Source organism: Papaver somniferum, chromosome 2, assembly GCF_003573695.1.
Source record: "Papaver somniferum cultivar HN1 chromosome 2, ASM357369v1, whole genome shotgun sequence".
NCBI lineage: Eukaryota > Viridiplantae > Streptophyta > Magnoliopsida > Ranunculales > Papaveraceae > Papaver > Papaver somniferum.
The window spans coordinates 95220292-95243056 of record NC_039359.1 but is presented as its reverse complement, the minus strand read 5'-3'; the positions used below and the strand labels follow the sequence as shown (position 1 = coordinate 95243056).

General features: G+C 37.7%; 3 protein-coding genes and 1 pseudogene across 4 annotated transcripts; 3 read left to right on the top strand and 1 right to left on the bottom strand.

The window, feature by feature from the left end:
- The first annotated feature begins 547 nt into the window (after positions 1 to 547).
- Positions 548 to 4591, top strand: LOC113348464 (transmembrane emp24 domain-containing protein p24beta2-like). Its single transcript, XM_026592241.1, has 5 exons — positions 548 to 647; positions 1729 to 1935; positions 3091 to 3277; positions 3366 to 3473; positions 4243 to 4591. Exons 1-5 carry the CDS (start codon positions 645 to 647, stop codon positions 4374 to 4376), a joined length of 639 nt encoding a protein of 212 aa, XP_026448026.1. The 5' UTR covers positions 548 to 644; the 3' UTR covers positions 4377 to 4591.
- Positions 4592 to 5562: 971 nt separating this feature from the next.
- LOC113351639 (cleavage stimulation factor subunit 77-like) lies at positions 5563 to 7740 on the top strand. Its single transcript, XM_026595585.1, has one exon. It carries the CDS (start codon positions 5563 to 5565, stop codon positions 7738 to 7740), a length of 2178 nt encoding a protein of 725 aa, XP_026451370.1.
- Positions 7741 to 8211: 471 nt separating this feature from the next.
- LOC113348463 (indole-3-glycerol phosphate synthase, chloroplastic-like) lies at positions 8212 to 11599 on the bottom strand. Of its 2 annotated transcripts, XM_026592240.1 has the most exons (10): positions 11389 to 11599; positions 10842 to 11030; positions 10578 to 10754; positions 9714 to 9788; positions 9516 to 9560; positions 9264 to 9428; positions 8915 to 8993; positions 8735 to 8817; positions 8585 to 8653; positions 8212 to 8464 (listed from the first exon to the last, which is right to left on the bottom strand). In XM_026592240.1, exons 1-10 carry the CDS (start codon positions 11470 to 11472, stop codon positions 8381 to 8383), a joined length of 1050 nt encoding a protein of 349 aa, XP_026448025.1. In that variant the 5' UTR covers positions 11473 to 11599; the 3' UTR covers positions 8212 to 8380. The 2 variants fall into 2 exon arrangements, with proteins under 2 accessions (XP_026448025.1, XP_026448024.1); XM_026592239.1 differs by lacking the exon at positions 8735 to 8817.
- Positions 11600 to 11686: 87 nt separating this feature from the next.
- The window catches only part of LOC113351636, a 29986-nt pseudogene continuing 18907 nt past the window's right edge, over positions 11687 to 22765 (top strand).

The following is a 22765-nucleotide window of genomic DNA, read 5'->3' as shown; positions in this document are numbered from 1 at the left end:
CTTGGAGATCGTCTTCTACAAGATGAGAAATGTTGTGTAAATCCTACATAACCAAAAATTATATAAACTTTAAATTTCTTTTTATTGTTTTAATTTAATAATTTACTTATATAAATTAAAGTCTTAACGTAAGATTTCAACAGGTGAAGCAATAAAAAACATTAATTGACTTAAGATAAATTTAACTAAGTTCCTTAGAGTATCCGTTGAAATTGCATTTTAGCTATTGGAAGATCATTAACCTATTAATCGTAATTTCTTTTCATGAAAAACTCTCTGATGAAAAAACTTTGTTGATTAATAAGGAACCGTGACTTTGGATGAAACATGAGATAAAAGAAATAACAATTAGTTTAGGTCAAATTGAAAAGTTAATAGTAACTCAGTATGGGTTTTCTTTTTTTTATACCGTAAATAGAATCACGGGTGAAAAGGGCCACATGTCGAGATCTAATTGGTTAGAAACGAGGACACTTCCAAGGAGGGGACATTGCGATCCGAAGCCCATAAAAGCCCAGATCATAAGTCCTGGGATTTTTCAGTCTTAAATAAGGAGTCGTGAGAAAGACTAGAACAAGTCGGCTATACAAAAAAAAAAAAAGAAATTTGATCTCAAGATTTTCTTGTCAGAGAAATTGAAATAAATGGTAAATTTCTTCTTCTTCTTAGGAGTTTTTCTTAGCTAATTTTTAGTTTTTATTTAGGGATTTTATTTGAGCAGATCGATTACCATTAAAGAAAAGAAACCCATTCCTTTAAGATCTATTTTGACTTTGGTTTTTCAGTTGTTGTTGTTGTTTTTTTTTTTTTTTTTGAAATTGTTTCGGTTGACTATACCTCTGCATGAATCATGTTGATAAGTACTGAAAATTATCAGAATTTTGGGGTTTTGGCGTTGTGATAGAAAGTTGAGAATTATCCGATATTTTGATATTAAACTGTTTTTGGTATGTGTTTCTTTACTGTAGATTTTTATTTTTTCTGATTAATTGATGGTTATGAAATTCAATTGGATGCCCTAATATATCGATTACAAATTAGTCTTATTTTCAAAGGATTTTTTTTTGTTGTTGTTGTTGAGCCATTGACTTGAATTCTGAACAAGGTCCTTAGAATTAGTAAATTCTGTTGACTATACTTGAAATCAGATGTAACCTGATTAGAAGTGTAATCTAGTATTATCTGTTACTGTTGATTGCCCTATGATGGAAAACTCACTTTGACGAGCGGTTGCATGGGTTATTGCAAGCTTTTATATCATCATTGTTGTTGTTGTTGTTGTTGCTGCTGCTGCTGTTGTTGTTGTTGTTGTTTTTGTTCCCTAGGTGTGAAGACTTGCAATAAAACCCATTAGTTTCAACCGTTTCAAAACAGATACAATGAGATCTGAGGGCAACTTCACTGTAGTAATAATTTGGGAGTCGTATATCATTTTTGAGTATTGATAACAGAAAATAAACAAGTCAACTTACTAAAGGTACTAGTTTTCGCGGTGCAGTGGTTTTATATGGACATTTGAATCCGCTTTCATTTTCTTGTTTTATTTACTTAGGTAGGTTGAACTTGATTCTTTTAAGTTCTTTGTTTATGGTTTTTCTAAATCACGATAAACTTATCTCCTCTTTTGGTTTTCTCTAGTTAATAGGTGCAGCATGCACTCTAGTAGTTGTGTATTATCACCAATGCAATACCAAATCGTAAATTGAGGTTTTTATTTGTATCATGCAGATGGAATATCTGTCGTCCAAATTTATTCCTTTTGCATTGTTGGCCATTTTATCAATCCTACAAGTAGCAGTTGGGATTAGATTTGTGATTGACAGGGAGGAATGCTTTTCTCATTCGGTTCCATACGAAGGGGATACTGTCCATGTTTCTTTTGTTGTGATTAAAGCTGAGGGATGGCATTATGGTGACGATGGTGTAGATCTAGTTGTAAGTATTGTCTATCCTCAAGAAGTTGTTTAGGAGTTTGTCAAGTTTCTTACTTTTGCTTTATCTTTTTCCTTCATCCTTTTGCTTCTGATTCCATCTAATGCTTACATGGATATAATTGAATCAAAGCACTGCTTAATATCTACCCTGTACATCAGAAATATAAAACATAGGCATCTATTTGTGCAAACTCTTTATGAAAACACTATGGGAGGAATGCATTAGATAAAAGCACTGCTTAATATCTACCCTGTCCATCGGAAATACAAAACATGGGCATCCATTTGTGCAAACTCTTTATGAAAACACTATGGCAGGAATGCATTAGAAGCTGTATGATTGAACTTGCTATTAAAAGCCTAAATACCTGGAGTTGATGGATTTTGTTGGAATTCATGTCACGTGGTGATCCTGTTCATTAGGAATAGTAAATAGCAGACGCTTTTTGGTCCTCAACATTCTTTAGGGATGGGGAGGTGTTCAGCTGTGCATCCTGAACAAGTACGCTCCTGCTATACAAAGAATAGCAATTTGTATTGTTTTGTGGGTCTCTCCTTAATATCTGGTCTTGTTAGTATTTAATCTACTGCATACGAAGTGCTTGCATTTATCATAGCTGTGAAAAGTTGAGGTCGTTCGAACCAAACTTGTCTGAGGTGTGTACTTAGGCGCAATAAAAATCCAAACTGAAAATCTTAGGCTGCTAGGCCCATATCAGACAAGGCTTGCGTAGACGTTTGCTGTAGATGTAAGAGTGAAGGTTTTGGAGAATGCACACCTGTCCACACTTTATATTATTTTTAGGTGCTCCTATATTTCATGTTGTCTGATGGTTTTCCCTCTTACCCTTAGATGCTCCTGTATTCATGTTGTCTACCCTGTTAACCAGTTGCCCCAATGTGTTTTGAGCATAAATAGCATCGCCTGTTGTTGATCTGATCCTGTTAGACTGGATGGCGAACCCTTTGATTGGCTATGGGGAATGTGTTAATTATTTTTTTGTTCAGTCAAAGTGATTTTTCATATAGGATCGTTGTAAAAGAGCTTGGGTTTCTTTTTCCCATTCCTGTGATTGGGGAATACATTCATCTTTTCGGTTATTATTCTGTTATGCTGTAAATGCAGCACCATTTAAGCATATTATTGATATTGCAGGTTAAAGGACCAACTGAAGAACAAATTCACGATGCTCGTGATAAAACAAGTGAAAAGTTTGAGTTTGTGGCTCACAAGAAAGGGGTCCATAAATTCTGCTTCACTAACAAGTCTCCTTATCATGAAACCCTAGACTTTGATATTCATGTCGGACATTTTACATACTTTGAACAGCACGCTAAAGATGGTAACCTGTTCCCTTTTTTGGTGGATTATGTCCTTCGTGGTGAAACTCTTTAGTATTTGCTTGTACTAATATTTATCAATATATGCAGAGCACTTCAACCCCTTGCTGGAACAAATTTCTAAATTAGAGGAAGCGCTTTACAACATCCAGTTTGAACAGCATTGGTTAGAAGCTACAACTGATCGTCAAGCACTAGGTATGAAATTTCACTTGTAAGAGAATTATTGCTTTTCATGCTTATGCTAGTGCTATACCACTTCCGTCTACATTTGCTATATTCTTTCTAGGAATGCACACATGTCCACACTTTAGATTATTTTTTGTAGGTTGCTCTTGCTTTTGGTCTCTCATTTTTAATCCACTCAAGTAGTAAACCATATAAAAGAATTTGTGAGTACCCAGATCAGGCACTCAGATTCAGATTGAACCAGCAGTTTTCTGTTTTAGTATATTTACTGATTGTTCATTTTTTATGAAAATATATCGATCTTCGGCATCATCCATAAGGTAGCAATCGATGCTGAATTATCTAGACTACTTTATGGTTCCATTTTTTTGTTGCTCCGTTTTGGTATATCCTGGTTATAAGGATGCCCACCTTTTTTTTAAATTATTGGTTCTTTTGTTGATGTTGTATTTATAGGAAGCCCACCTTTATTTTTCTCTCTATAAATTCTTGATTCTTCTTTTTCATACACCTTATTAGATTGATTTTACGTTTTCACTTCGATTTGTCTTACCTCTGTTTCTCAAACAATTTGATGAAATCAGATGATGTTATTATGCACGTCCTTTATTTGCGAACAAACAGAGTAGATTACATATATAAAGTGCATTTGATATTTTGTGAGGGCACACACCACCCTTCCTCTGTTGATATATGCATCACACCACCCTTGTGAAGTCTCCTTGTCATCTATATAAGATATATCAACTAATACTCTTGCTCTGTTGCGGTTGTGCAGTTAACGAAGGAATGAGCAGAAGGGCAATTCACAAGGCCATTTTTGAATCTGCAGCACTTGTCGGGGCTAGCATTCTACAAGTGTACCTCCTGCGCCGCTTGTTTGAGAGAAAGCTTGGCACATCCAGAGTTTAGGCTTCAGCAGCTGTCATCTGATACTGTGTTAAATTTACTATAATGTTAAAAGTGTCTACCTCCAGCATTTGTTTTCTGTGGGAGAAATTTTTAAAATGATAAGAATTATGTACAGTAGTCAGCTAACGAGGTAATTTACAGATTTTAATTCACGACTCCCTTTGGTTTGAAAATTAAGTGCAAGAAGACTTGATTCACATTTTTTTCCCCCAAAATCTTTTCCAAGTCTGGCTTTGGGCTTTAGGATTATCCCCTAAATATTTTTATGTCGCATTGAATTGGTGATGTTCATCCTTTTTGGTTGTTCCATAACTCGGGTATTTATTTATTTTTTTGTGTTGTCGACATTACACGTTCCAGTAATGAAATTCACAAATTATAAAAAAAAAACGTAAAAGAACGATCACTTGCACCAGCAACACTAAAAAAAAATCACACCATCTTTACATGTACTGGAGGATGGGTTTCTACTCATCCAGGCACCCCAATGAAAATTTAAGGTGATCGTTCAAAAATTTCGGGTTACAAAGTAGAGCACGCCAGGTCTTGCACACGCGCCTACAAACTGAGATGGTGTGCATAGGTAGCCTCAGAAAGATGGAACTCAAAACCTTTTCTTGCAGGGAATTAGACCCTACAGCAGCAACAACAGCATCTCCACCAACACCAAACCTCATGTACTCCATTATTACCAGACAAGTTAATCAGGAAACAAAAACAAAGCGTTTGAAACTGAGAAAGCAAACCAAGGAAATAATAGGGTCACTTGCCGTATATAAACAAAAGTGGCAAATACATTAGAACTTGATAAGGAATCCGAAAGGTTACTTTCTGAACTAGCTAAGATTTTCAGAGAATCACAGTCCGAGTAGAGCATGGGAAAAAAATAATTCTAAAAAGAAATATTTCCTTAAATAACACCAATACGCGGTTTTAGAATTAGAAACACTCTATATAAGGAAACCTTTCTCAGATGCGTTACCACCACGCATACATCAACCCGTGTTAACTCCTATAAAAGGAGGGCACTCCATCCTATCTTACCATGCGATTGATTTTTCAGGTTTTGCAAAGAATCTCTCGCTGATTGAATATGGCAGATGTAGGAGGAAAGAAAGTTGAAAATCCAAGTGGGTACTGCAGGCTGTTATCTGAATCAAAGGTAAAGAAAGCTAGAGAGGTTTTAATGGTTGATAAGTATAATGTTGAAGCCACGGAAATTCTGGCATATCACGCTCTGAGTTTGCCAATGACTGAAGCGGTGCCAATATATGAGCAACTTCTCTCAACGTTTCCAACAGCTGCTAAGTATTGGAAGCAGTATGTGGAAGTACACATGATGCTACATAATGATGTTGCAGCTAAACAGGTCTTCGGTCGTTGTTTATTAGATAACCGGCAAGTTTCTCTATGGCGTTGTTATATTCGTTTAATAAGGAAATTGAATGAATACAAGGGTGCAGAGGGACAGGAAGAAACCAAGAAAGCTTTTGAGTTTATGCTTAATTATCTTGGTTCTGATATTGCATCTGGACTAGTATGGATAGAGTATATTACATTTTTGAAGTCATTGCCGGCTTCGGATCCACAGGAAGAGTCTCAGCGTACGGCTTCGATAAGGAAGGTGTACCAAAAAGCTGTAACTACACCTACTCATCATGTGGAACAGCTATGGAAGGATTATGAGAAATTTGAGAACTCTGTTAGCCGTGCATTAGCAAAAAGTCAGGTGTCTGAATACCAACCGAAGTACAACAGTGCCAAGGCCGTCTATAGAGAGCGAAAGAAATTGGTTGATGACATTGATTGGAATATGCTTGCTGTACCTCCAACTGGATCTGACAAGGAAGAGCAGCAATGCATGGCGTGGAAAAGGTTTCTGGCCTTTGAAAAACGGAACCCGCAGAGGATAGATAGTGAATCTTCTAACAGTCGAATTATCCTCAGCTACGAGCAGTGTCTAATGTATTTATATTATTATCCGGACGTATGGTATGACTATGTTACATGGCATGCAGATAATGGTTCTATGGATCTTGCAGTCAAAATTTATGAAAAGGCTTTGAAGGTTCTACCTGATTCTGAATTGCTGAAATATGCCTATGCGGAACTGGAGGAATCTCGTGGTGAAATTCAGCCTGCGAAGAAAATTTATGAGAGCCTTATAGGGGATGGGGTGAATGCAAGTGCACTGGCACACATACAATTTATCCGCTTTCTGAGAAGAACTGAAGGAATTGAAGCAGCTCGCAAATACTTCGTAGATGCTCGTAGTTATCCAAACTGCACGTATCATGTGTTTGTTGCTTATGCAAAGATGGCATTTTGTCAGGACAAAGATCCAAAGTTGGCTCACAATGTCTTTGAAGCTGGTATGAAAAGATTTATGCATGAGCCTGAATACATTCTCGAGTATGCAGATTTCTTGTGCCGTTTAAATGATGATACCAATGTCCGTGCTTTGTTTGAGAGGGCCTTGAACACGCTCCCACCAGAGAAATCTGTAGAGATCTGGAAGCGGTATACCCAGTTTGAGCAAACATATGGCAATCTGGCTAGTATTCTGAAAGTAGAGCAAAGGAGGAAAGAAGCTCTTTCTAGAACAGGGGAAGACGGATCCTCCGCATTACATGATGTTGTGTCAAGGTACAGTTTTATGGGTCTCCGGCCGTGCTCCTCTAAAGACCTGGATTATTTGGCGCGTCAAGAGTTGCTTGCGAAAAACATTAACCAGAAGGCCGAAAAGTCGGTTCTACCAACATCTGCTAAAGTTAATTACCCAGATACTTCCCGGATGATTATTTATGACTCTCGGCAACTGCAAGATGCTGCATTACTTCCTAACAATGCAGAACTCCCAGCTGCTTCAAACTCCATACTACCTGCTCCTGCTGCACCTTCAGTTGTGGGGACTGGGACAACAAAATCACTTGATGAAATTTTGGGAGTGCTTCCTCCAGCTTTGGCAGCATTTGTCAGAAACTTGCCCTCTGTTGATGGGCCTGCACCGGACGTGGACATAGTCTTATCGATATTACTGCAGAGTAATGTTCCTTCGGTAAAGACAGGGAAATTAGCCCCTGTTCCCATCACGAGTGATAGTGCAAACAAGTCACGGCTCAACCCAGGTGCCGTGCCTTTCAAATCAGCTAAACAAGTCCATTCAGGGGGGAAGAGAAAAGACATGGACAGGCAACAAAATGATGAAACCCCAGCCCAGAGCCAACCAGTTCCAACAGATCTTTTCAAGATTAGACAAATGAAGAAAGCTCGAGGAGTAACCAGTTCACAAACTGGATCCGCATCCAGTGGTAGTGGAAGTTCGTTCTCAGGAGAGCTGTCAGGCAGTATTGGATGTACTTAAATTGCACAATTTTGATGTGTTTTACTGCAATTTTCTTTTGTATATAGTAAATATAACTCAATTTTGTACCAGAGTTAAATGAGTAAGTATGTATTTTGGCCGTAAACTCAAATTATCCCCTCCCTTTGCTTTCAGAAAAAGGAAATTGTTGTACATTAGTTTTAACCTCAAAATTGTACATGGCACAGTAGGCATAAACACCAGAAAGCTTGGCCATAGGATTAGCAGGATAGGCCAAATAAAGTGTTAATTCTGTAGTTCAAGGCTGTATCTTTGGTATTCCAGAGAACCAGAATGGAGCAACCAGAGAGATAAAGTGAAGGAGAAAAACTTGGTTTCTATTCATTTTCAAACATTTATAATATGAATGTACAAGTATAAGCTTGGTGACGAAATCCTAAGATAGTGTGAGAATAGCTTATCAATAAAATGGTACAAGGAAGTAAAGAAACACGAACTTTTGCAGGAACATCAAAACTTGCACACCAGATTTTATTTAGGTGGAATTCAGTCATTGAATCGCAGTTGATGTACAATCTCCTCTTCTTCTTCTTTTTTTTAGTATGAGCATTCTTTTTACAACGACTTGTTACAATTGGACTTATATAAATTGAAGGGTGAAAAACAGAAAACCTGTAGCTTAGGAAGAAATATTTCTACCATAAAGATCAGCTATCCCCCTTCCTGGATCACTTTGTTTGACAAGTGATTCTCCAACCAAAACCTACAACAACAAAAAAAAACATTTTATAACGAACGAGCGCTCAATAAGGTACCAAACAAAACTGAACAGACCATGGATTTCGAATCATAAATGAGGATGCATAAACAGCATGTGACTTACTGCTTTAACTCCGGCTTCTTGAACATAGGCTATGTCATCTGGAGTAAATAATCCAGATTCCCCAACCACCTGAAGAGTATGAGATCGAATAAAAGTTCATTTAAACGGACACATAAAACTAAGAGAAAATGGTAATCGGGTAGGAGTCACAATAGTATCCTTTTGGCGGATTATTTCACCATGTTTTCCCTCAAGGAGCTTTTTGGTGTTACTGATATCAACCTCAAATGTTTCTGCCAACAACTCAGAAACATCGACTAGCTACGCATATGAGAATGCAGCCATTTTAATTTGCATAGTCAGTATAGGAAAGGAAAACAGATAACCTACCTAGGTTTCGGTTGTTGATCCCAGTAAGGTCAATCCCATCGATTCTTAGTACACGATCCATTTCTGATTCATTGTGTACCTTGGGAAAGAAAATATATACAAGATACTTGATAAATTAGGAGAGCTTAAAGTACGAAAGAGTAAACATCCATGTCTCCGGGAAGCACTGTGGGTAAGTCATGGATGGGGTTACTAATAATTTTAGAGATGAGCTAAAGATCCAAAAAAACAAAAATTTGAATGATCCCATTACTACCTAGGTTCTGTTCCTATTACGCACTGTTCAGAAAAACCGTCGCTTTTGAAAAAAATAGCAACAATACTAGGATATGAAATGCATTCTACAAACCTCAACTAGTGTTGACAACCCAAACTTTTTGGCGATCTTACTCATGTAGTTGATGTCAGCATCCGGCAATACCGAAGCAATCAGAAGAAATGCATCTGCCCCTTTAGTCCGAGCATAGTAAATTTGCCACGCATCAATTATAAACTCTTTGCAGAGAAGAGGACACTGCATTTCTTACAAGTCAAAAACTCCAGTGTTAAATCAAATTAAACACACATAACACAGACAAAATATACTTAAGTAATGGCAAACCTTAATTCCAGAACGACGTATTGCCGCCAGATTCTCGAAGCTTCCCTTTGGTTTATAACAAACCAACAAATAGGGACAATAGTCAGCAAATAATAAAACTTCCCACCCAACAGCCCATGACATCCAGATATTACAAACATCTGAATCCAACAGGGAAATACTTTTCTTATTCAGATTAAAAAAAAATAATACTCTTACCTGAAAGTATTTCTCGTCAGTTAATACACTGAGGCATGCAGCTCCACCATTCTCATATGCTTGAGCTATATTGACCTGTTTGAGAATCAAGCAAAGCCTTCAGTATGACGAAGAAAAAAAAATTGCCCGTAAAACATGAAAATGTCTGAAAAGTAAAGCCTTAGTATGACAAGTAAAATGTTTGCTTCTGAAAAGTAACAGCAAGTAATTAGATACCAAGACCCACCAGTGATACACTGATACCAAAGAATATTTTACACTCCACCAATTTACTCACATCATACAGGTCAAGAGGTTCTTGTAAGACATTCTCTCTTCCACTTTTGGTCTTGTTATCATTGCCAGAAGAAGCATCATATAATGTTATGCAACTATATTGTTAAACGTCAATACTTCCCTACGGTTATAAACTTGATTGATGTGTCAGGCAATAAATTGAGGAAAGTTAGAACTTGGAAGTAAAAGTGATGGGGAGTTGTAACAAATCCAGGATGTGCTTTTTTATTTAGATCCTTCCATCCTATTTTGTTTACAAAGTACAAATAAACTTGGGAGATTCAGAAATTAAGCCACAAGAAATATGGTACAAGGGGTGCTTAGATTGACTGATCAAAGAAAAGTAGAAAAACTTTAGTTCAGCATGGATCGATCTTCCAAATAATTAGGCTAAGGTGACCAAAATTCGGGATTCAATATCTTCTTGTTGTATCAATAAATGAGAAAAAATTACTGTCAGTCTTTCAACTAAGAGTCTCCTTTAATCTGATGATTTATTTGGACTAAAGTTTCGCAATTCAGTCCTATACTTGATATAACCAAATGGGATAGGAAATCTGAATGGACATCACAAAGCTAGCTAGTTACCGGATGAAAATCCTCCCTCAGAACTCCTCTGCTAGGAGAAGCCTTCTTCACTTCAGCAATCAAAGCTGGCGCACCAGTTCGTAAATAAGCTGATCTTAAAGCTCCAACGAAATCCCTCACAGGAGGAGCACTATCAAGCGCCTTCTTCAACGAATAAAGAGGCTTCTTCTCTTTGAGCTAAACATCAAAAACATAACAACATTAGTTACACTTACACCAATCATACAGTAAAGCAAACAAAAGCATTTTGCATCTGAAAGGCACCTGTGTAATTTCTACATCTTTGTTCCATATAATTTCCTCCAGAATGTTTCGAGGAGTATTGCCGTCATTCTGTAATCTAAACTCAAAAGGACCTACAGCATGGGAAGGAGGTCCAGACGTTGGCCGTCTTCTGATTTTGATACCTTGGTTGTCTACCGAACTACTGGAAGAAGAAGCTCCACCATCCGACTGCAAAGATCAAAAAATAAGTACACATTGGAAAGCAGTCACCTGATTTACCAGAATATTTTTCTTGTCATTCACTATTTGAAGAGAATGTTGATGATCATGAAATTCATGTAAATCTTTCAAAATCTTACTTCAGCTACATCTAACTGTATACAAATTACAATGTTCAACCTTCTAATCTAACTTGGAATACTCATTCCTATGTAATTCAAATTTCAAGCACAAAATTAGAAATTAGAACTCAAAAACCTGAAATAGACTAATAGTTCTAAAAATCAAAGAAAAGAACAAGAAAATTTTGATATCAAATCCATCCAAAACCATATAATAATCTCCAAACATCAACACTTTCAATTACCTCTTGAGATAGAACACACTTGATTGAAATATTATTCCTCCTCGTGTTCTCGAAAAGATATTCTGGAATTGACCTTGTAACCATGAAATTGTTTCTGCATTTTAAAGCTGAAGCGTTAAGGAGTGAAACCCTAGACGGTGTTGCAACAGAAGTTCCCTCCGTTTTTTCGACCCTTTATTTTTCTTTTTGCTTTCGATTGGTCAGATTCTTATCGTCTGTCCATACGAATTGTTTGCGCCGTTACGCTCTTGTAGCCGTTAATCTCCGTTCTCGCATTTGAGCAATCTAGAGATTTATCATGTCAAATCGACGAAACTCAGATGAGTCATCTCGGTGCTGAACCCGATCCATGCATACCGTGGACGTAGGACTTTAGCATCCAGATACGCACATTGGTCGTGTCAAATTGATTCACAAGTAAATTCGTATAGGCACCCTGAGAATCTCGGTGAAATGCTTAGTACTGGATTTTTAATGTCGTGGGCTTCAACTGAATGTCTTCACCAGCAGCAATGCTTACACTTCCCAAATCATTTCTCTTCTCGTCAGATGGAAGTTCAGGAGGAGGAGGGGTCTTACAGGGGACTACTTGTGAAGCCATTTTATGTACACTAACTGCAGCAAGAGATAAAATGCTGAACAAAATCGACAGAGAAAATATTAATAAGCTAGTTGTTTATGCTTCTGATCAGACTCATTCGTGTACTACAAAAAACTGCTCAAATTGCAGGTATAAACCCGAAGAATTTCCGTGCTATAACGACATCCAAGGCTACGAACTTCGGACTCTCTCCAAATTCACTTCAATCTACAATTCTTGCTGATATCGAATCCGGGTTAGTTCCATTGTTTCTATGTGCTACAGTAGGAACAACTTCATCAACAGCCGTAGATCCTATTGGCCCACTTTGTGTGTGGGTACAAAATACCGCACACTCGTTTAGTATGGGAAGTAACTCCTCAAGTGATAAGCGAATACGATCGCATACAACATACTTAAGATGACGAACCAGATGATGTCACCTAATCACGAGTAAAGTGTGAAGATCTGTGCGGCAGTAAAGAAACCGTGCGGCAATGGTAAATCCCTATGCGACAGTGACTCACGTCAGATCCGAAATAAGGGGTTTTATTAGCTGTCTTCCACAATGTAAACTCCTATATAAGGAGTCGAGCGCCTTTGTAAAAGGGAGAGATCTTTTTAGAGAACCTTGACAAGATATTTAAGAGAGAGAAAGATTATTTGCTTCCCAAGTTAGGGTGTTCTCATATATTTGTACTTGTTCTAAGATTTTAATAAAAGTTCTTGAGATTCTTATGATGGTTTCTTAGATTGTTTTATAGATTTACTAAGGGTGTAGTTGTGAGATTTCTCGCAACTACATTTTGGCGCTGGAAAATCAGCTCGGAATGATGTACCTTGTTGGTGAATTTCTTTAAAAACAAGTTTAAAATTATATATAGTCTTTCATCGCTGCATTAATAATCTTTGAGAGTTTTGGAAATCTAGATCTAAAAGTTTCAACCAAAAATTTTACCTCAAAAAACAATTTTCTTAGTAAAGATTTCAATTCCTTAGAAAGTACTTTTTCCTTCGTCAAGAGAAAATATCATTCCTAGAAAAACAAATGAAAGCAATAAGAATCATCAGACCAACAGAGAAAAGCAGGAGTATACAGTGTAACTCAATAACAAAAACGGCTATCAATGATTTTCATGCAGGAATCACAGGAAAAATACACAAGCGTGACTTTAAAGGAAGGAAAATCATGGAGGTGGGAAAACTATCTCCCCTGAAGGAATGGGAAAAGCAGAAGATAACATTCGCAACAGACGAGATACCAGAAAAAAATCTAAGACGAACAGATCCCCTGGTGGTTACAGTAACTGCGGAGCGAAAAGAAAGAAATCAAAATGCGAAAACATCAGAAGAATGGGCGATAAATAGAACCTTGGTAGACACAGGTAGCTCGGTGGATATCTTATTTTATAAAGCGTTCAAGGGTATGTGATACAAAGATGCGGATATGACGCTCTCAACATACAACATTCATGGTTTTAACAAAACGACAACAAAATCAAAAGGCGAGATAACCATGTGAATACTATTGGGAGAAATTGAGACGCAGATAACTGCGTAGTTGATGTAGAATCACCATACATGCTATTGGGACGACCATGGGTATATGCGACAAAAGGAGTAGCGTCAACTCTTCATCAATGCGTGCGTTTCCCAATACCAAGTGGAATAGGCGAAATCAAAGGAGATACTAGGAGTGCGAAAGTCTGCAATCAAATAGATGTAAAGAATTATGAAGGACGCGCAAAGAAGCGAAAGGATAGGTGGAGAAAAACAAGAGAATTAAAGAAGGAAGAAGAACTAAGAATATACATGATAAGAGCACAAGAAGGGAAAGGAATACCAAGCGAAATTCCATAGAAAGAAGGTGAACCGACGCACAAAATAAAAGAACCCACACCATTAGGAGAACCAAATGAGAATTTCACTATAGCGGAACCAACAAAAGACATCAACGTGGGGATAGAGGAAGAACCAAAGATATTAAAGATTGGAACGAAGATGGACAAAGAATAAGAAAGAACAATCGATGTCCTGCGGGAATATAAAGACATCTTCGCATGGAGCATGGATGAAATGCCAGCCATAGATCCTAAGGTCGCATGTCACAATTTAGATATCAATAAGAACGCAAGACCATTCAAACAAAGGATAACAAAGATAACAACAACATATCATCCTCAAATAGAGGTAGAGTTGCAGAAAATGTTGGATGCGGGAATAATCAGACCGACAAAGTACCCAAAATGGATAGCAAACATGGTGGTAGTGCCAAAGAAAAATAAAGGAATATGGATCTGCATTGGCTTCAGTAACCTGAATAAAGCGTTCCCAAAAGACAGTTCTCCTAGATATACCACAAATGGTAGAGGCAGCATCAGGAAACGAAAGGTTATCACTAATGGATTGGCGGAAGAAAATCAAGAACACACGGCCTTCTTCGCGCCAAGAGGGTTATATTGTTATACTCGAATGCCCTTTGGTTTAAAAAATGCAGGTGCGACATATCAAAGAATGGTAGAAAAGTTGTTCGCGAAATGGGTGCATACGAAATTAGAAGTTTATGTAGATGACATGCTCATAAAAAGAAAAAAGGCGAAAGATCATGTTGAAAACCTGAGAGAGAGATTTGAACAGATGCGGCAATATAAGATGAAGATAAACCGAGCAAAATGTATCTTTGGAGTAGCATCAGGAAAAATTTTATGTTACATTGTATCAAAGCAAGGAATAAAAGTCGATACAGAAAAGGTGCAAGCGGATCGTGATATGCCATCTCCCGCAATTGTGAAAGACGTGCATAAGTTAAATGGGTTACTAGCCTCGTTAGGGCGGTTCATTTCGCGCTTATCTGATAAGTGCAAACACTTTTTCAAAATCTTAAAGAAGGGGACCAAATTCGAATGGACAGAAGAGTGCGAGAAAGCACTACAAAGTATTAAGAACTATTTAATGAATTTATCTATTTTGCAAAAAGCAGAGCCAGGATAAGAACTATTAATATACCTAGCGCCAACACCGCACGCATTAAGTGTTGTATTGCTTCGCTTGGATTAAGGAGTTGAAAAGCCAATATACTACATAAGCAAAACCTACAATGCCGCAGAAAAGAATTACTCAAAGATTGATAAGCTCATCCTTGCATTAGTATATGCAACACAAAAGCTTCGAATTTATTTTCAAGCCCACAAGATTAAAGTACCGACAAAAGTGCCAATTGAATCAGTAATGAAGAATCCGAAAATATCGGGAAGAATAGAAAGATGGAATGCACAAGTAGGCCACTTTGGGATAAAACATGAAATACTATCTTCACCAAAATCACAAGTTATCGCACATTTCTTGGCAGAATTTCCATTAGAGGAAGATGAAAATGTAGAAGAGATGATGGACATAGATGAAGAACAAGGAAATCCTAAAGACTTGCTCACAGATCGTAACTCAAATAGATGGGAGATACTAGTGGATGGATTATCAAATGAAGAAGGAAACGGAATTATAATAGTATTCATTTCACCAAAAGGAGCAAGAATGGCTTACTCATTTAGGTTGGAATTCGCATCCACCAATAATGAAACCGAATATGAAGCAGTGGTGCACGCATTACAACTAGCAATTGAAATGAAGCTAGAAGACGCAAGAATAACCAGTGATTCACAATTTGTAATACGTCAAATAGAAGAAGTGTATAGTACAAATGAGCCATCTTTACAGAAGTACAAGAAGCTCGTTGAAGAGTTATCAGAAAAAATTCCAAGCATAAGTTGTAGACACATAGGCAGGATAGATAACCGATTTGTAGATGCACTGGCATTCGTTTCCTCTATGTTAACAGATCCAACTGTAAGGTATATAAACATACAGACGGTCTCTTCACCATCAATCAAAAAAGAAGAAGAAGATGATGCAGACGTAATGATGGTGGATGACGCAAAAGAGGAGCATGCGGATAAAGGCGCAGATTGGAAAACAGAACTTCATCTATATTTGGAAAAAGGGGAAGTCTCAAGGAACAAATTGGAGGCACATAAGTTAAAAAGTCGAACGACAAATTATGAACTAAGAGAAGGCGTACTCTATCGAAGATCCTACCTTGGACTATCACTCAGATGTTTAACGCGAAAGGAAGGAATGGAAATCTTAAAGGAAATACACTATGGAGATGCAGGGAACCATAGTGGTGGAAGATCCTTAGCCCACAAAACAAATATGCAAGGGTATTACTGTCCTTATATGCATGAGGACGCGAAAGAGATATCAAGACAGTGCGAAGAATGCCAACGTCACGGGAAAAGGATACATGCACCAGGAGCGGCGCTAAACTCATCAAAAAGTATACGTCCATTTGCAAAATGGGGACTAGGCATTGTAGGTCCATTCATACCAGGAACGGCGCAGATGAGATATCTAATAGTTGTAACAGACTACTTTACAAAGTGGGCAAAGGTAAAAGAAGTAAAACATATTCGAGATAGAGATGTTTTCACCTTCATATTTGAAAACATCATTTGCAGATTTGGAATCCCCATACAATTACTCTCTGATAATGGAAAGCAATTTGAGGGCGAAAACATAGAAATGCTGCTTAACGCATTCAAGATACAAAGTGGAAAATTAACTCCATTATATCCGCAGAGTAATGGGCATGCTGAGGCAACTAACAAAATAATTGCAGAAATACTGAAGAAAAAGCTTGAAGGGCACAATAAAGGCTGGTGCGAACAAGTCCATAACGCAGTATGGGCATACAGAACAATGCGGAGAGAAGCGACATGAATCACCCTTCTGTTTAATATATGAAGTCGAAGTGGTGCTACCAGTTGAAGTCATCATACCTAACAACGAAAAAAGAAGCATGGGAAAAGAACTTAAACACAGATCTGATCCTAGCAAAGCTTGATGATTTAGAAGAAAGTAGAGAAATTGCCCTGCAATATATGGAGAATTACCACAAGAGACTAGCTAGAGAATATAACAAGCGCGTCAGAGAAAGAGAATTTTAACTAGGAGAACTAGTTTTAAGGGAAATACCTCCTTATCAGAGAGAAGGAGATAGAAAACTAGTAAAAACATAGGATGACCTTATATAATCAAAAGAGTTGTTGGAAATGGAGCATATGAACTAATGGATCCTGAAGGGAGTAACATGGGACGAAGACTCGAACACCCGTGGAATAGAACTTATTTAAAGAAGTACTATCCATGAGTCACGCACAAAAGATGAAAATATTTATAGAGCAAAATTAATGATGCACAAAGACGGGCAGAGCAGAACAAGCGGTGCGGTCTTTGGTTCGAACTTGTTATTATATCGGCGAATAAGTGAAGAAATAAAATATCAGAATTGTACCAATCAAGCGTATAAATGAAAATGAAAAATTCTTCTTCTTTACATATATTACATATGAGAAAAAGGCAAAAAAAAAATACCTTAATAAAAGGTATCAGAAGTAAAACCTCTAACAATAGAGGAAAGGCATCCAATTGTGGCGTGCACCCTAGTTCACATAATAGCAAGGGGAAAAAATAAGACCTAACGCGCGTCACAATTGGGGAAAACCCTGAGAAATTAGCATGGCTCGGGTGAAAGCTACACCGACCCTGCAGCCTGAGTCATGGATATTTGGGGTGAAATAAAAGCCCATCCAGTAGAGCGCCTTAGTTGAAAGACTAAAGTAAGAAGCTCTCTACTAAGGAGTGCATAAACTCGATCAGGGCGCCGAGGTACACGGTTGAGTCAAGAGTGCCTGGGGAGTCTGGAGCGTAACTGGCCGCTCTTGACAAATTCTGACGATGATGCACTCGGTCCTCAAGGAACCCCACTTAGGGTGCGGTTTCGTAACCAAAATCCATATCGGCGGAGGGATAAGAGGCCGCGAAAACAACTGATTATTGCATCACTAGATGGGAAGAGCCCACCCTAACCCGGTAGGGGTAAGCTTCCTTGAAGGGGTAGTCAGGGGGAATATAAGGACGTCACCCTCCATTAGGGAGCCGATTGTGTCAAAGACGTTAATATCATAAGGCTTTTAATCACGGGAGTAATAAGACTCGTCATATTAACATCCTGCAGAGGCAAAAATACAAGAAATGATAAGGCAGGATCAATGGGTCGTTACTTGAAAGAGTAATGACGGCCTGCGATTTTGCCGCACAATAATAACTCAAGACAAAAATAAGGGCGAGGATGATAATACCTCTAACTAGGGAGGCTCAGTAAAACCTCAATACAAAACCCTAAGATTATTTTAAATATAACAATTTCTATTTTGCAGGAAAGAAAATCGAAAAGAAGTAGTAAAGGATGCAAAAATATTTAAATACTAAATAACGCACGGATATAACCGCGTAAAGAGGAAAAAAGTAATATCTCTAACAAGCAGAATAATAGAGGCAAGTATGGGAATTAACATAAGAAGAGGATTATCCTCCTTGTTAGAGACAATCTTACATAAAGGTGGCAGAAATAAAAGTATACTTCAAAAACGCATATCCAAAAATAAATAACCAGTCAAACAGAAGACTAGAAGAAAAGAAAAGCTAAGAATTATTAGAAGGAGCGTCTTGATTTAGTGCAGATACTTCAACATCAGCCTCTCTATTGGGATTAGCATCAGAACTTGGATCTTTAGAAGGACAACCACCAGATCCATCCTTTTCTGGCTGATCCTATTGAAGGAGATATTTTTCGCCTTCATCATCATCGCTCACATAATCATAGTCACTGTCGGGCTCAGGAAGCTTTTCATCCGCATCCACATCAAGAGGTTCCACATCCACTAAAGGAAGTGAGTGATAGACGCATTTATGTGTCTATTTTGATCTCGATTTTCTATTTTGTTAGTACCAATTTTTGTACTTATTTTTAGGGGTGTAAATAGTACCCGAAAATACTCGGCCTGCCTGTATCCGCCCGAGCCCGCCTGTACCCGAAGTAGCCCAAAGCCTGTTATGGACCGTCATGGACCACCCGGCCCGGCCTGGATTAAATAATTGGGCGGTCTCGGGCTTTGCGATTAATTATGATGCCCGGCCTGATACCCGGCCTGGTGCCCGGCCTGAAAGCCTTCAATGTGCCATTAATCATTTAATATCCTCTTAAAAAGACTTAAAAGTTACAATTTTATAATTGTCAATTTTGTGTTAAGAAAAATAAAATATATAATTGTTTTTACTTATAATTAACCTTTTCAAAACATTAATGGTAATATATTTTCTTATTAGAAAGTTTATTGTACTCTAATTAATTATTTATTATAGGCTAAAATTAAAAATTTGTCAGTGTAATTTAAATATAAAATAATACTATCACTTACGATATGCGATGTTGGAAAGGAAAGGATATTGTATTTAATACCGTTCATTTGAAAATTTAAACTTTAAAAAAAAAAATAGTGGCTTGTCCGGCCCGATCTGACCTGCCCGTATAAAAAGCGGGCTTTGGGCGATCTTTGGGTAGCAAATTATCTACTTGTGCCCGTCCTGTCCGGCCTGAATTTGTTTACGGGCTCACAAATTTTAAGCCTGGCCTGCCCGGCCTGTCTTAGTTTTTGGGTCGGGCGGCCCGGCCTGCCCGAATTTACACCCCTACTTATTTTGGTATTTTATGTTTTTGTAGGTGTTTTTGGAGAAATAAGCTTTTGCGGGAAAATTGGCTCGAAAAGTGGTACTTGCGCTCGTGGGAGAAAATTACTATTCGGAATCTCAGTTTGTATAAGGGGAACTTCAATTACTAAGGGGCACTTACTGATAAGGGGTATCCTCTTTACTATTTGCTGCCGCATGCTATTTACACCCCATCCGAGGATAAGGGGGGGTCATCTTCAAGAATTCAAATTCAAGTTCTGGCGGGAATTATTTTTACAGCGGAGCATATTTTAGGGTTTGATTTTGGAACGATTATGGAGAGATTCAACCGCTGAATTCTCTTGGGTTAGGCTTCAGTGGACTAAACAGGGCATGTATGGGTGTTTTATTCGATGAACTTGGGCTGGATTTTTAGTATGAAGCAAAACAGGAAAGTGATATAATCTCGGGTTTTTTGCTGTTGAAAAGTTACGTGGATTATGTTGGATATTTTCATGGATATGACTCGAATTAGCCTGTTGCTACAAAACAGGGGTGGTAATAGAGTTTGAATCGAACCAGGAGAAGTTGTGATGTGGTTCTCGTGAAAACATAGCAAGAGAGAAATTATGGGAAGTTGATTTATTTTTAGTAAATACGTACAGAAAGGGAAGAGAATATCACCTGTTGGATTTGATTTTATCCTAAGAAGAGGGTTGACGACGGAAACCAGAGAAGAAAAGGGAAAGAATCCATAACTTTCTGTGAAGAAAAGTCCGTGACTTGCAGAGAAAAGAACGGGAATATAATTGAAATCTTTCTCGAAATATCGTCACCTGTAGAGTATATATAAGTTGTTTCGAGTCTCATATAGGGGGTACGAAGCCTTTCAGAGAAGTTTAGAACACCACAGAGCTCCAGAGATCGAGTTGCAGGAAAATACCTTATTCTGCTGCTGCAGCTGAAGAGGAAGAACACGAAGACCATTGACGCACAAGTATCTGTCGCAGAACACTATCGATATTCAACGGCAGAACCCATCTATCGTTTATCAATAGTAATTGCATTAGGTCTTTAGATATTGTTTCCTCTTTGTAACAGAGATTCTGCAACACCTTCACACTGTTGCGAATCGGCTGTGTTATCACTTTTTCACCTCCTTGTACACTTTTGAGTTATAAAAACATATTTTGAGAACATGGTTGATATGAGGAGCTAGAGGAAGCTATTTTTCCAACAAGAAGTGGTATATTCTCTTTTATCTATCTATTGCAATTTTATTGTGATTATCTGCCTTGAACTAATATCGAATATGATTTTTATTTGAGTAATTGTGATCTATTTTGATGGAGTATGCTTAGTTTAAGACTTTTGATGCTTCATACTTGGTATTTATAATTATTTCTTTTGAAAATCTACTTGTTGCAATAGTAAGAATCAAATTGAACGAGAAAATTACATGAATACAAAGATTGGATTAAATCACCTTAAACTTGGAAAATAGTGGAATCTTAGCCTCAGTGTTCTTTTAATATTGATACCAACTTTGTCAGTGTTTGTTATAATTATTAGTGAGTTTTTTATTTAGTTTTGAATTTAATTCTAAAGTTATCCTTCACAAGTTCGAGAATCGAATCAATTTTTACCACTATCTACAAATCACATCAATTTTTGGCGCCGCCTACGCCTTGTTTTTAGGGTTTTAAATTTATTTATTTATTATCATTTTTGTTCTTTTTTATGTTTTTGAGTATTTATCTTGTGTCTACAGGTTCTGGATCATAAAGAAAAGTGAGCCAAAGAGTTTGGTGATTTCATAAAGACTTGGAGCTAAAGATTAAAGAAAAAAGAATAGAAAAGAAGACAATTTTATTTTCGACAATTTTAGTTTAGGGATTGTTTATTTTCTTTTAGAAAAAAAAATGTATTAGGGTTTATTATTTTTGTAATTTTTCTTTTCTTTTTGGATTTTTGGACTTTGGAACATTATTTTTTTTATTACCCTACGGAAGGGTACTTTAAATATAAACTGTTTGTAGAGAAGGAGGACAATTACGATATTGTCTCTGCACCTTGGGTTCGTACACTTGACATCGGAGTCAGTGTCCCGAGTCGACTACAACCGATTCATCCCCCGCCTGGAACGGGAGGTAAGATTCTAAACACTCACGAATCCCCTGTCAGCGAGTTACTGGACTCCTTCATATGCATATATGTTGAGGAATGAAGGCAAGGCCTGGCCATACAAGATAAGAGTTCGGATTTCATCACCGTTCTCTTCTTGCCCGCTTTAGGAACACGTAACCTACGCGAACCTAAGCCTAAAATTTTGAATAGAACGAGACCGATATGGTAACGAGCTTAACAGGAAAGTCATTCGAAAAATATTGGTTACTCTTTTAAGCATACTTCGTAGTTCTTGACGGTTTCTGTAAGTTGAATGCGTGACTGCGCCGCCTTGTAATACCGGTGAGGCCTTGGGTATCAAAGCTCCACCGAGCTTCCCTCGCCTCTATTCAACTTAGTTTAACTCGAATTGATTCCAGAGGGGGTTGCTTAAATTGAAACGAATTCCCGTTCGAAGGATTAGAAGCTGGTCTAGAAACAATCTAAGTGGAGCCATCATGCTTTTTGTTTGCTAGAAATCAATAGATTTGATTTGGTTGAGTCGGCCTTGATCTGTGTTTGCTTACCCTTCCTATTTAAAAAATTCTATTGTATGCCTGAACCTAAAAGAGACGCACTAGGTAGATTTGTTAAAGAGAAACCTAGTAGTTCGAAGCGTCTCGATTACCTTAATCTAGAGAGTCCGACTTTTGAAGAGTCTGTTTTTGAACGTCCTTTGACTGAGGAGAAAATCCATGTTGCTCTGATAGTGCCAGAAATAGAAACTTTGAAAGCTTTGTTGAATCCAACTAGGACTACTCGCCCCTCATGTATCAGGTTAGCTGAGACGGAAGCAACTTATGAACTTAAACCTGGGACCTTAAAGCTGCTCCCAATCTTTTTAGGGAAAGAAAATGAAAATCCCTATTTCCATGTTAGGGACTTTGAGGAAATTTGTAGTACCCTCAGGATTAGAAACCTAGATGATGATGCTTTGAAACTTAGGTTATTCCCCTTTTCCCTGAAAGATAAAGCTAAATCGTGGTTATATAGTTTGGCTTCCGGGTCAATCGAAACGTATGAACAACTTACATCTGCCTTTTTGAACAAATTTTTCCCTAGGCA

Bases quoted from the DNA above. Each gene is read 5' to 3' on its own strand.
- LOC113348463 (XM_026592240.1), bottom strand. From the start codon at position 11,472: ATGGTTACAAGGTCAATTCCAGAATATCTTTTCGAGAACACGAGGAGG. The intron at 11,031-11,388 runs GTAATTGAAAGT...TGATCTTTGCAG, and splicing joins AGTGTGTTCTATCTCAAGAG to TCGGATGGTGGAGCTTCTTC. The intron at 10,755-10,841 runs GTGCCTTTCAGA...TTTGATGTTTAG, and splicing joins AAGATGTAGAAATTACACAG to CTCAAAGAGAAGAAGCCTCT.
- LOC113351639 (XM_026595585.1), top strand. From the start codon at position 5,563: ATGGTTGATAAGTATAATGTTGAAGCCACGGAAATTCTGGCATATCAC.
- LOC113348464 (XM_026592241.1), top strand. The intron at 1,936-3,090 runs GTAAGTATTGTC...TTGATATTGCAG, and splicing joins ACGATGGTGTAGATCTAGTT to GTTAAAGGACCAACTGAAGA. The intron at 3,278-3,365 runs GTAACCTGTTCC...CAATATATGCAG, and splicing joins TGAACAGCACGCTAAAGATG to AGCACTTCAACCCCTTGCTG.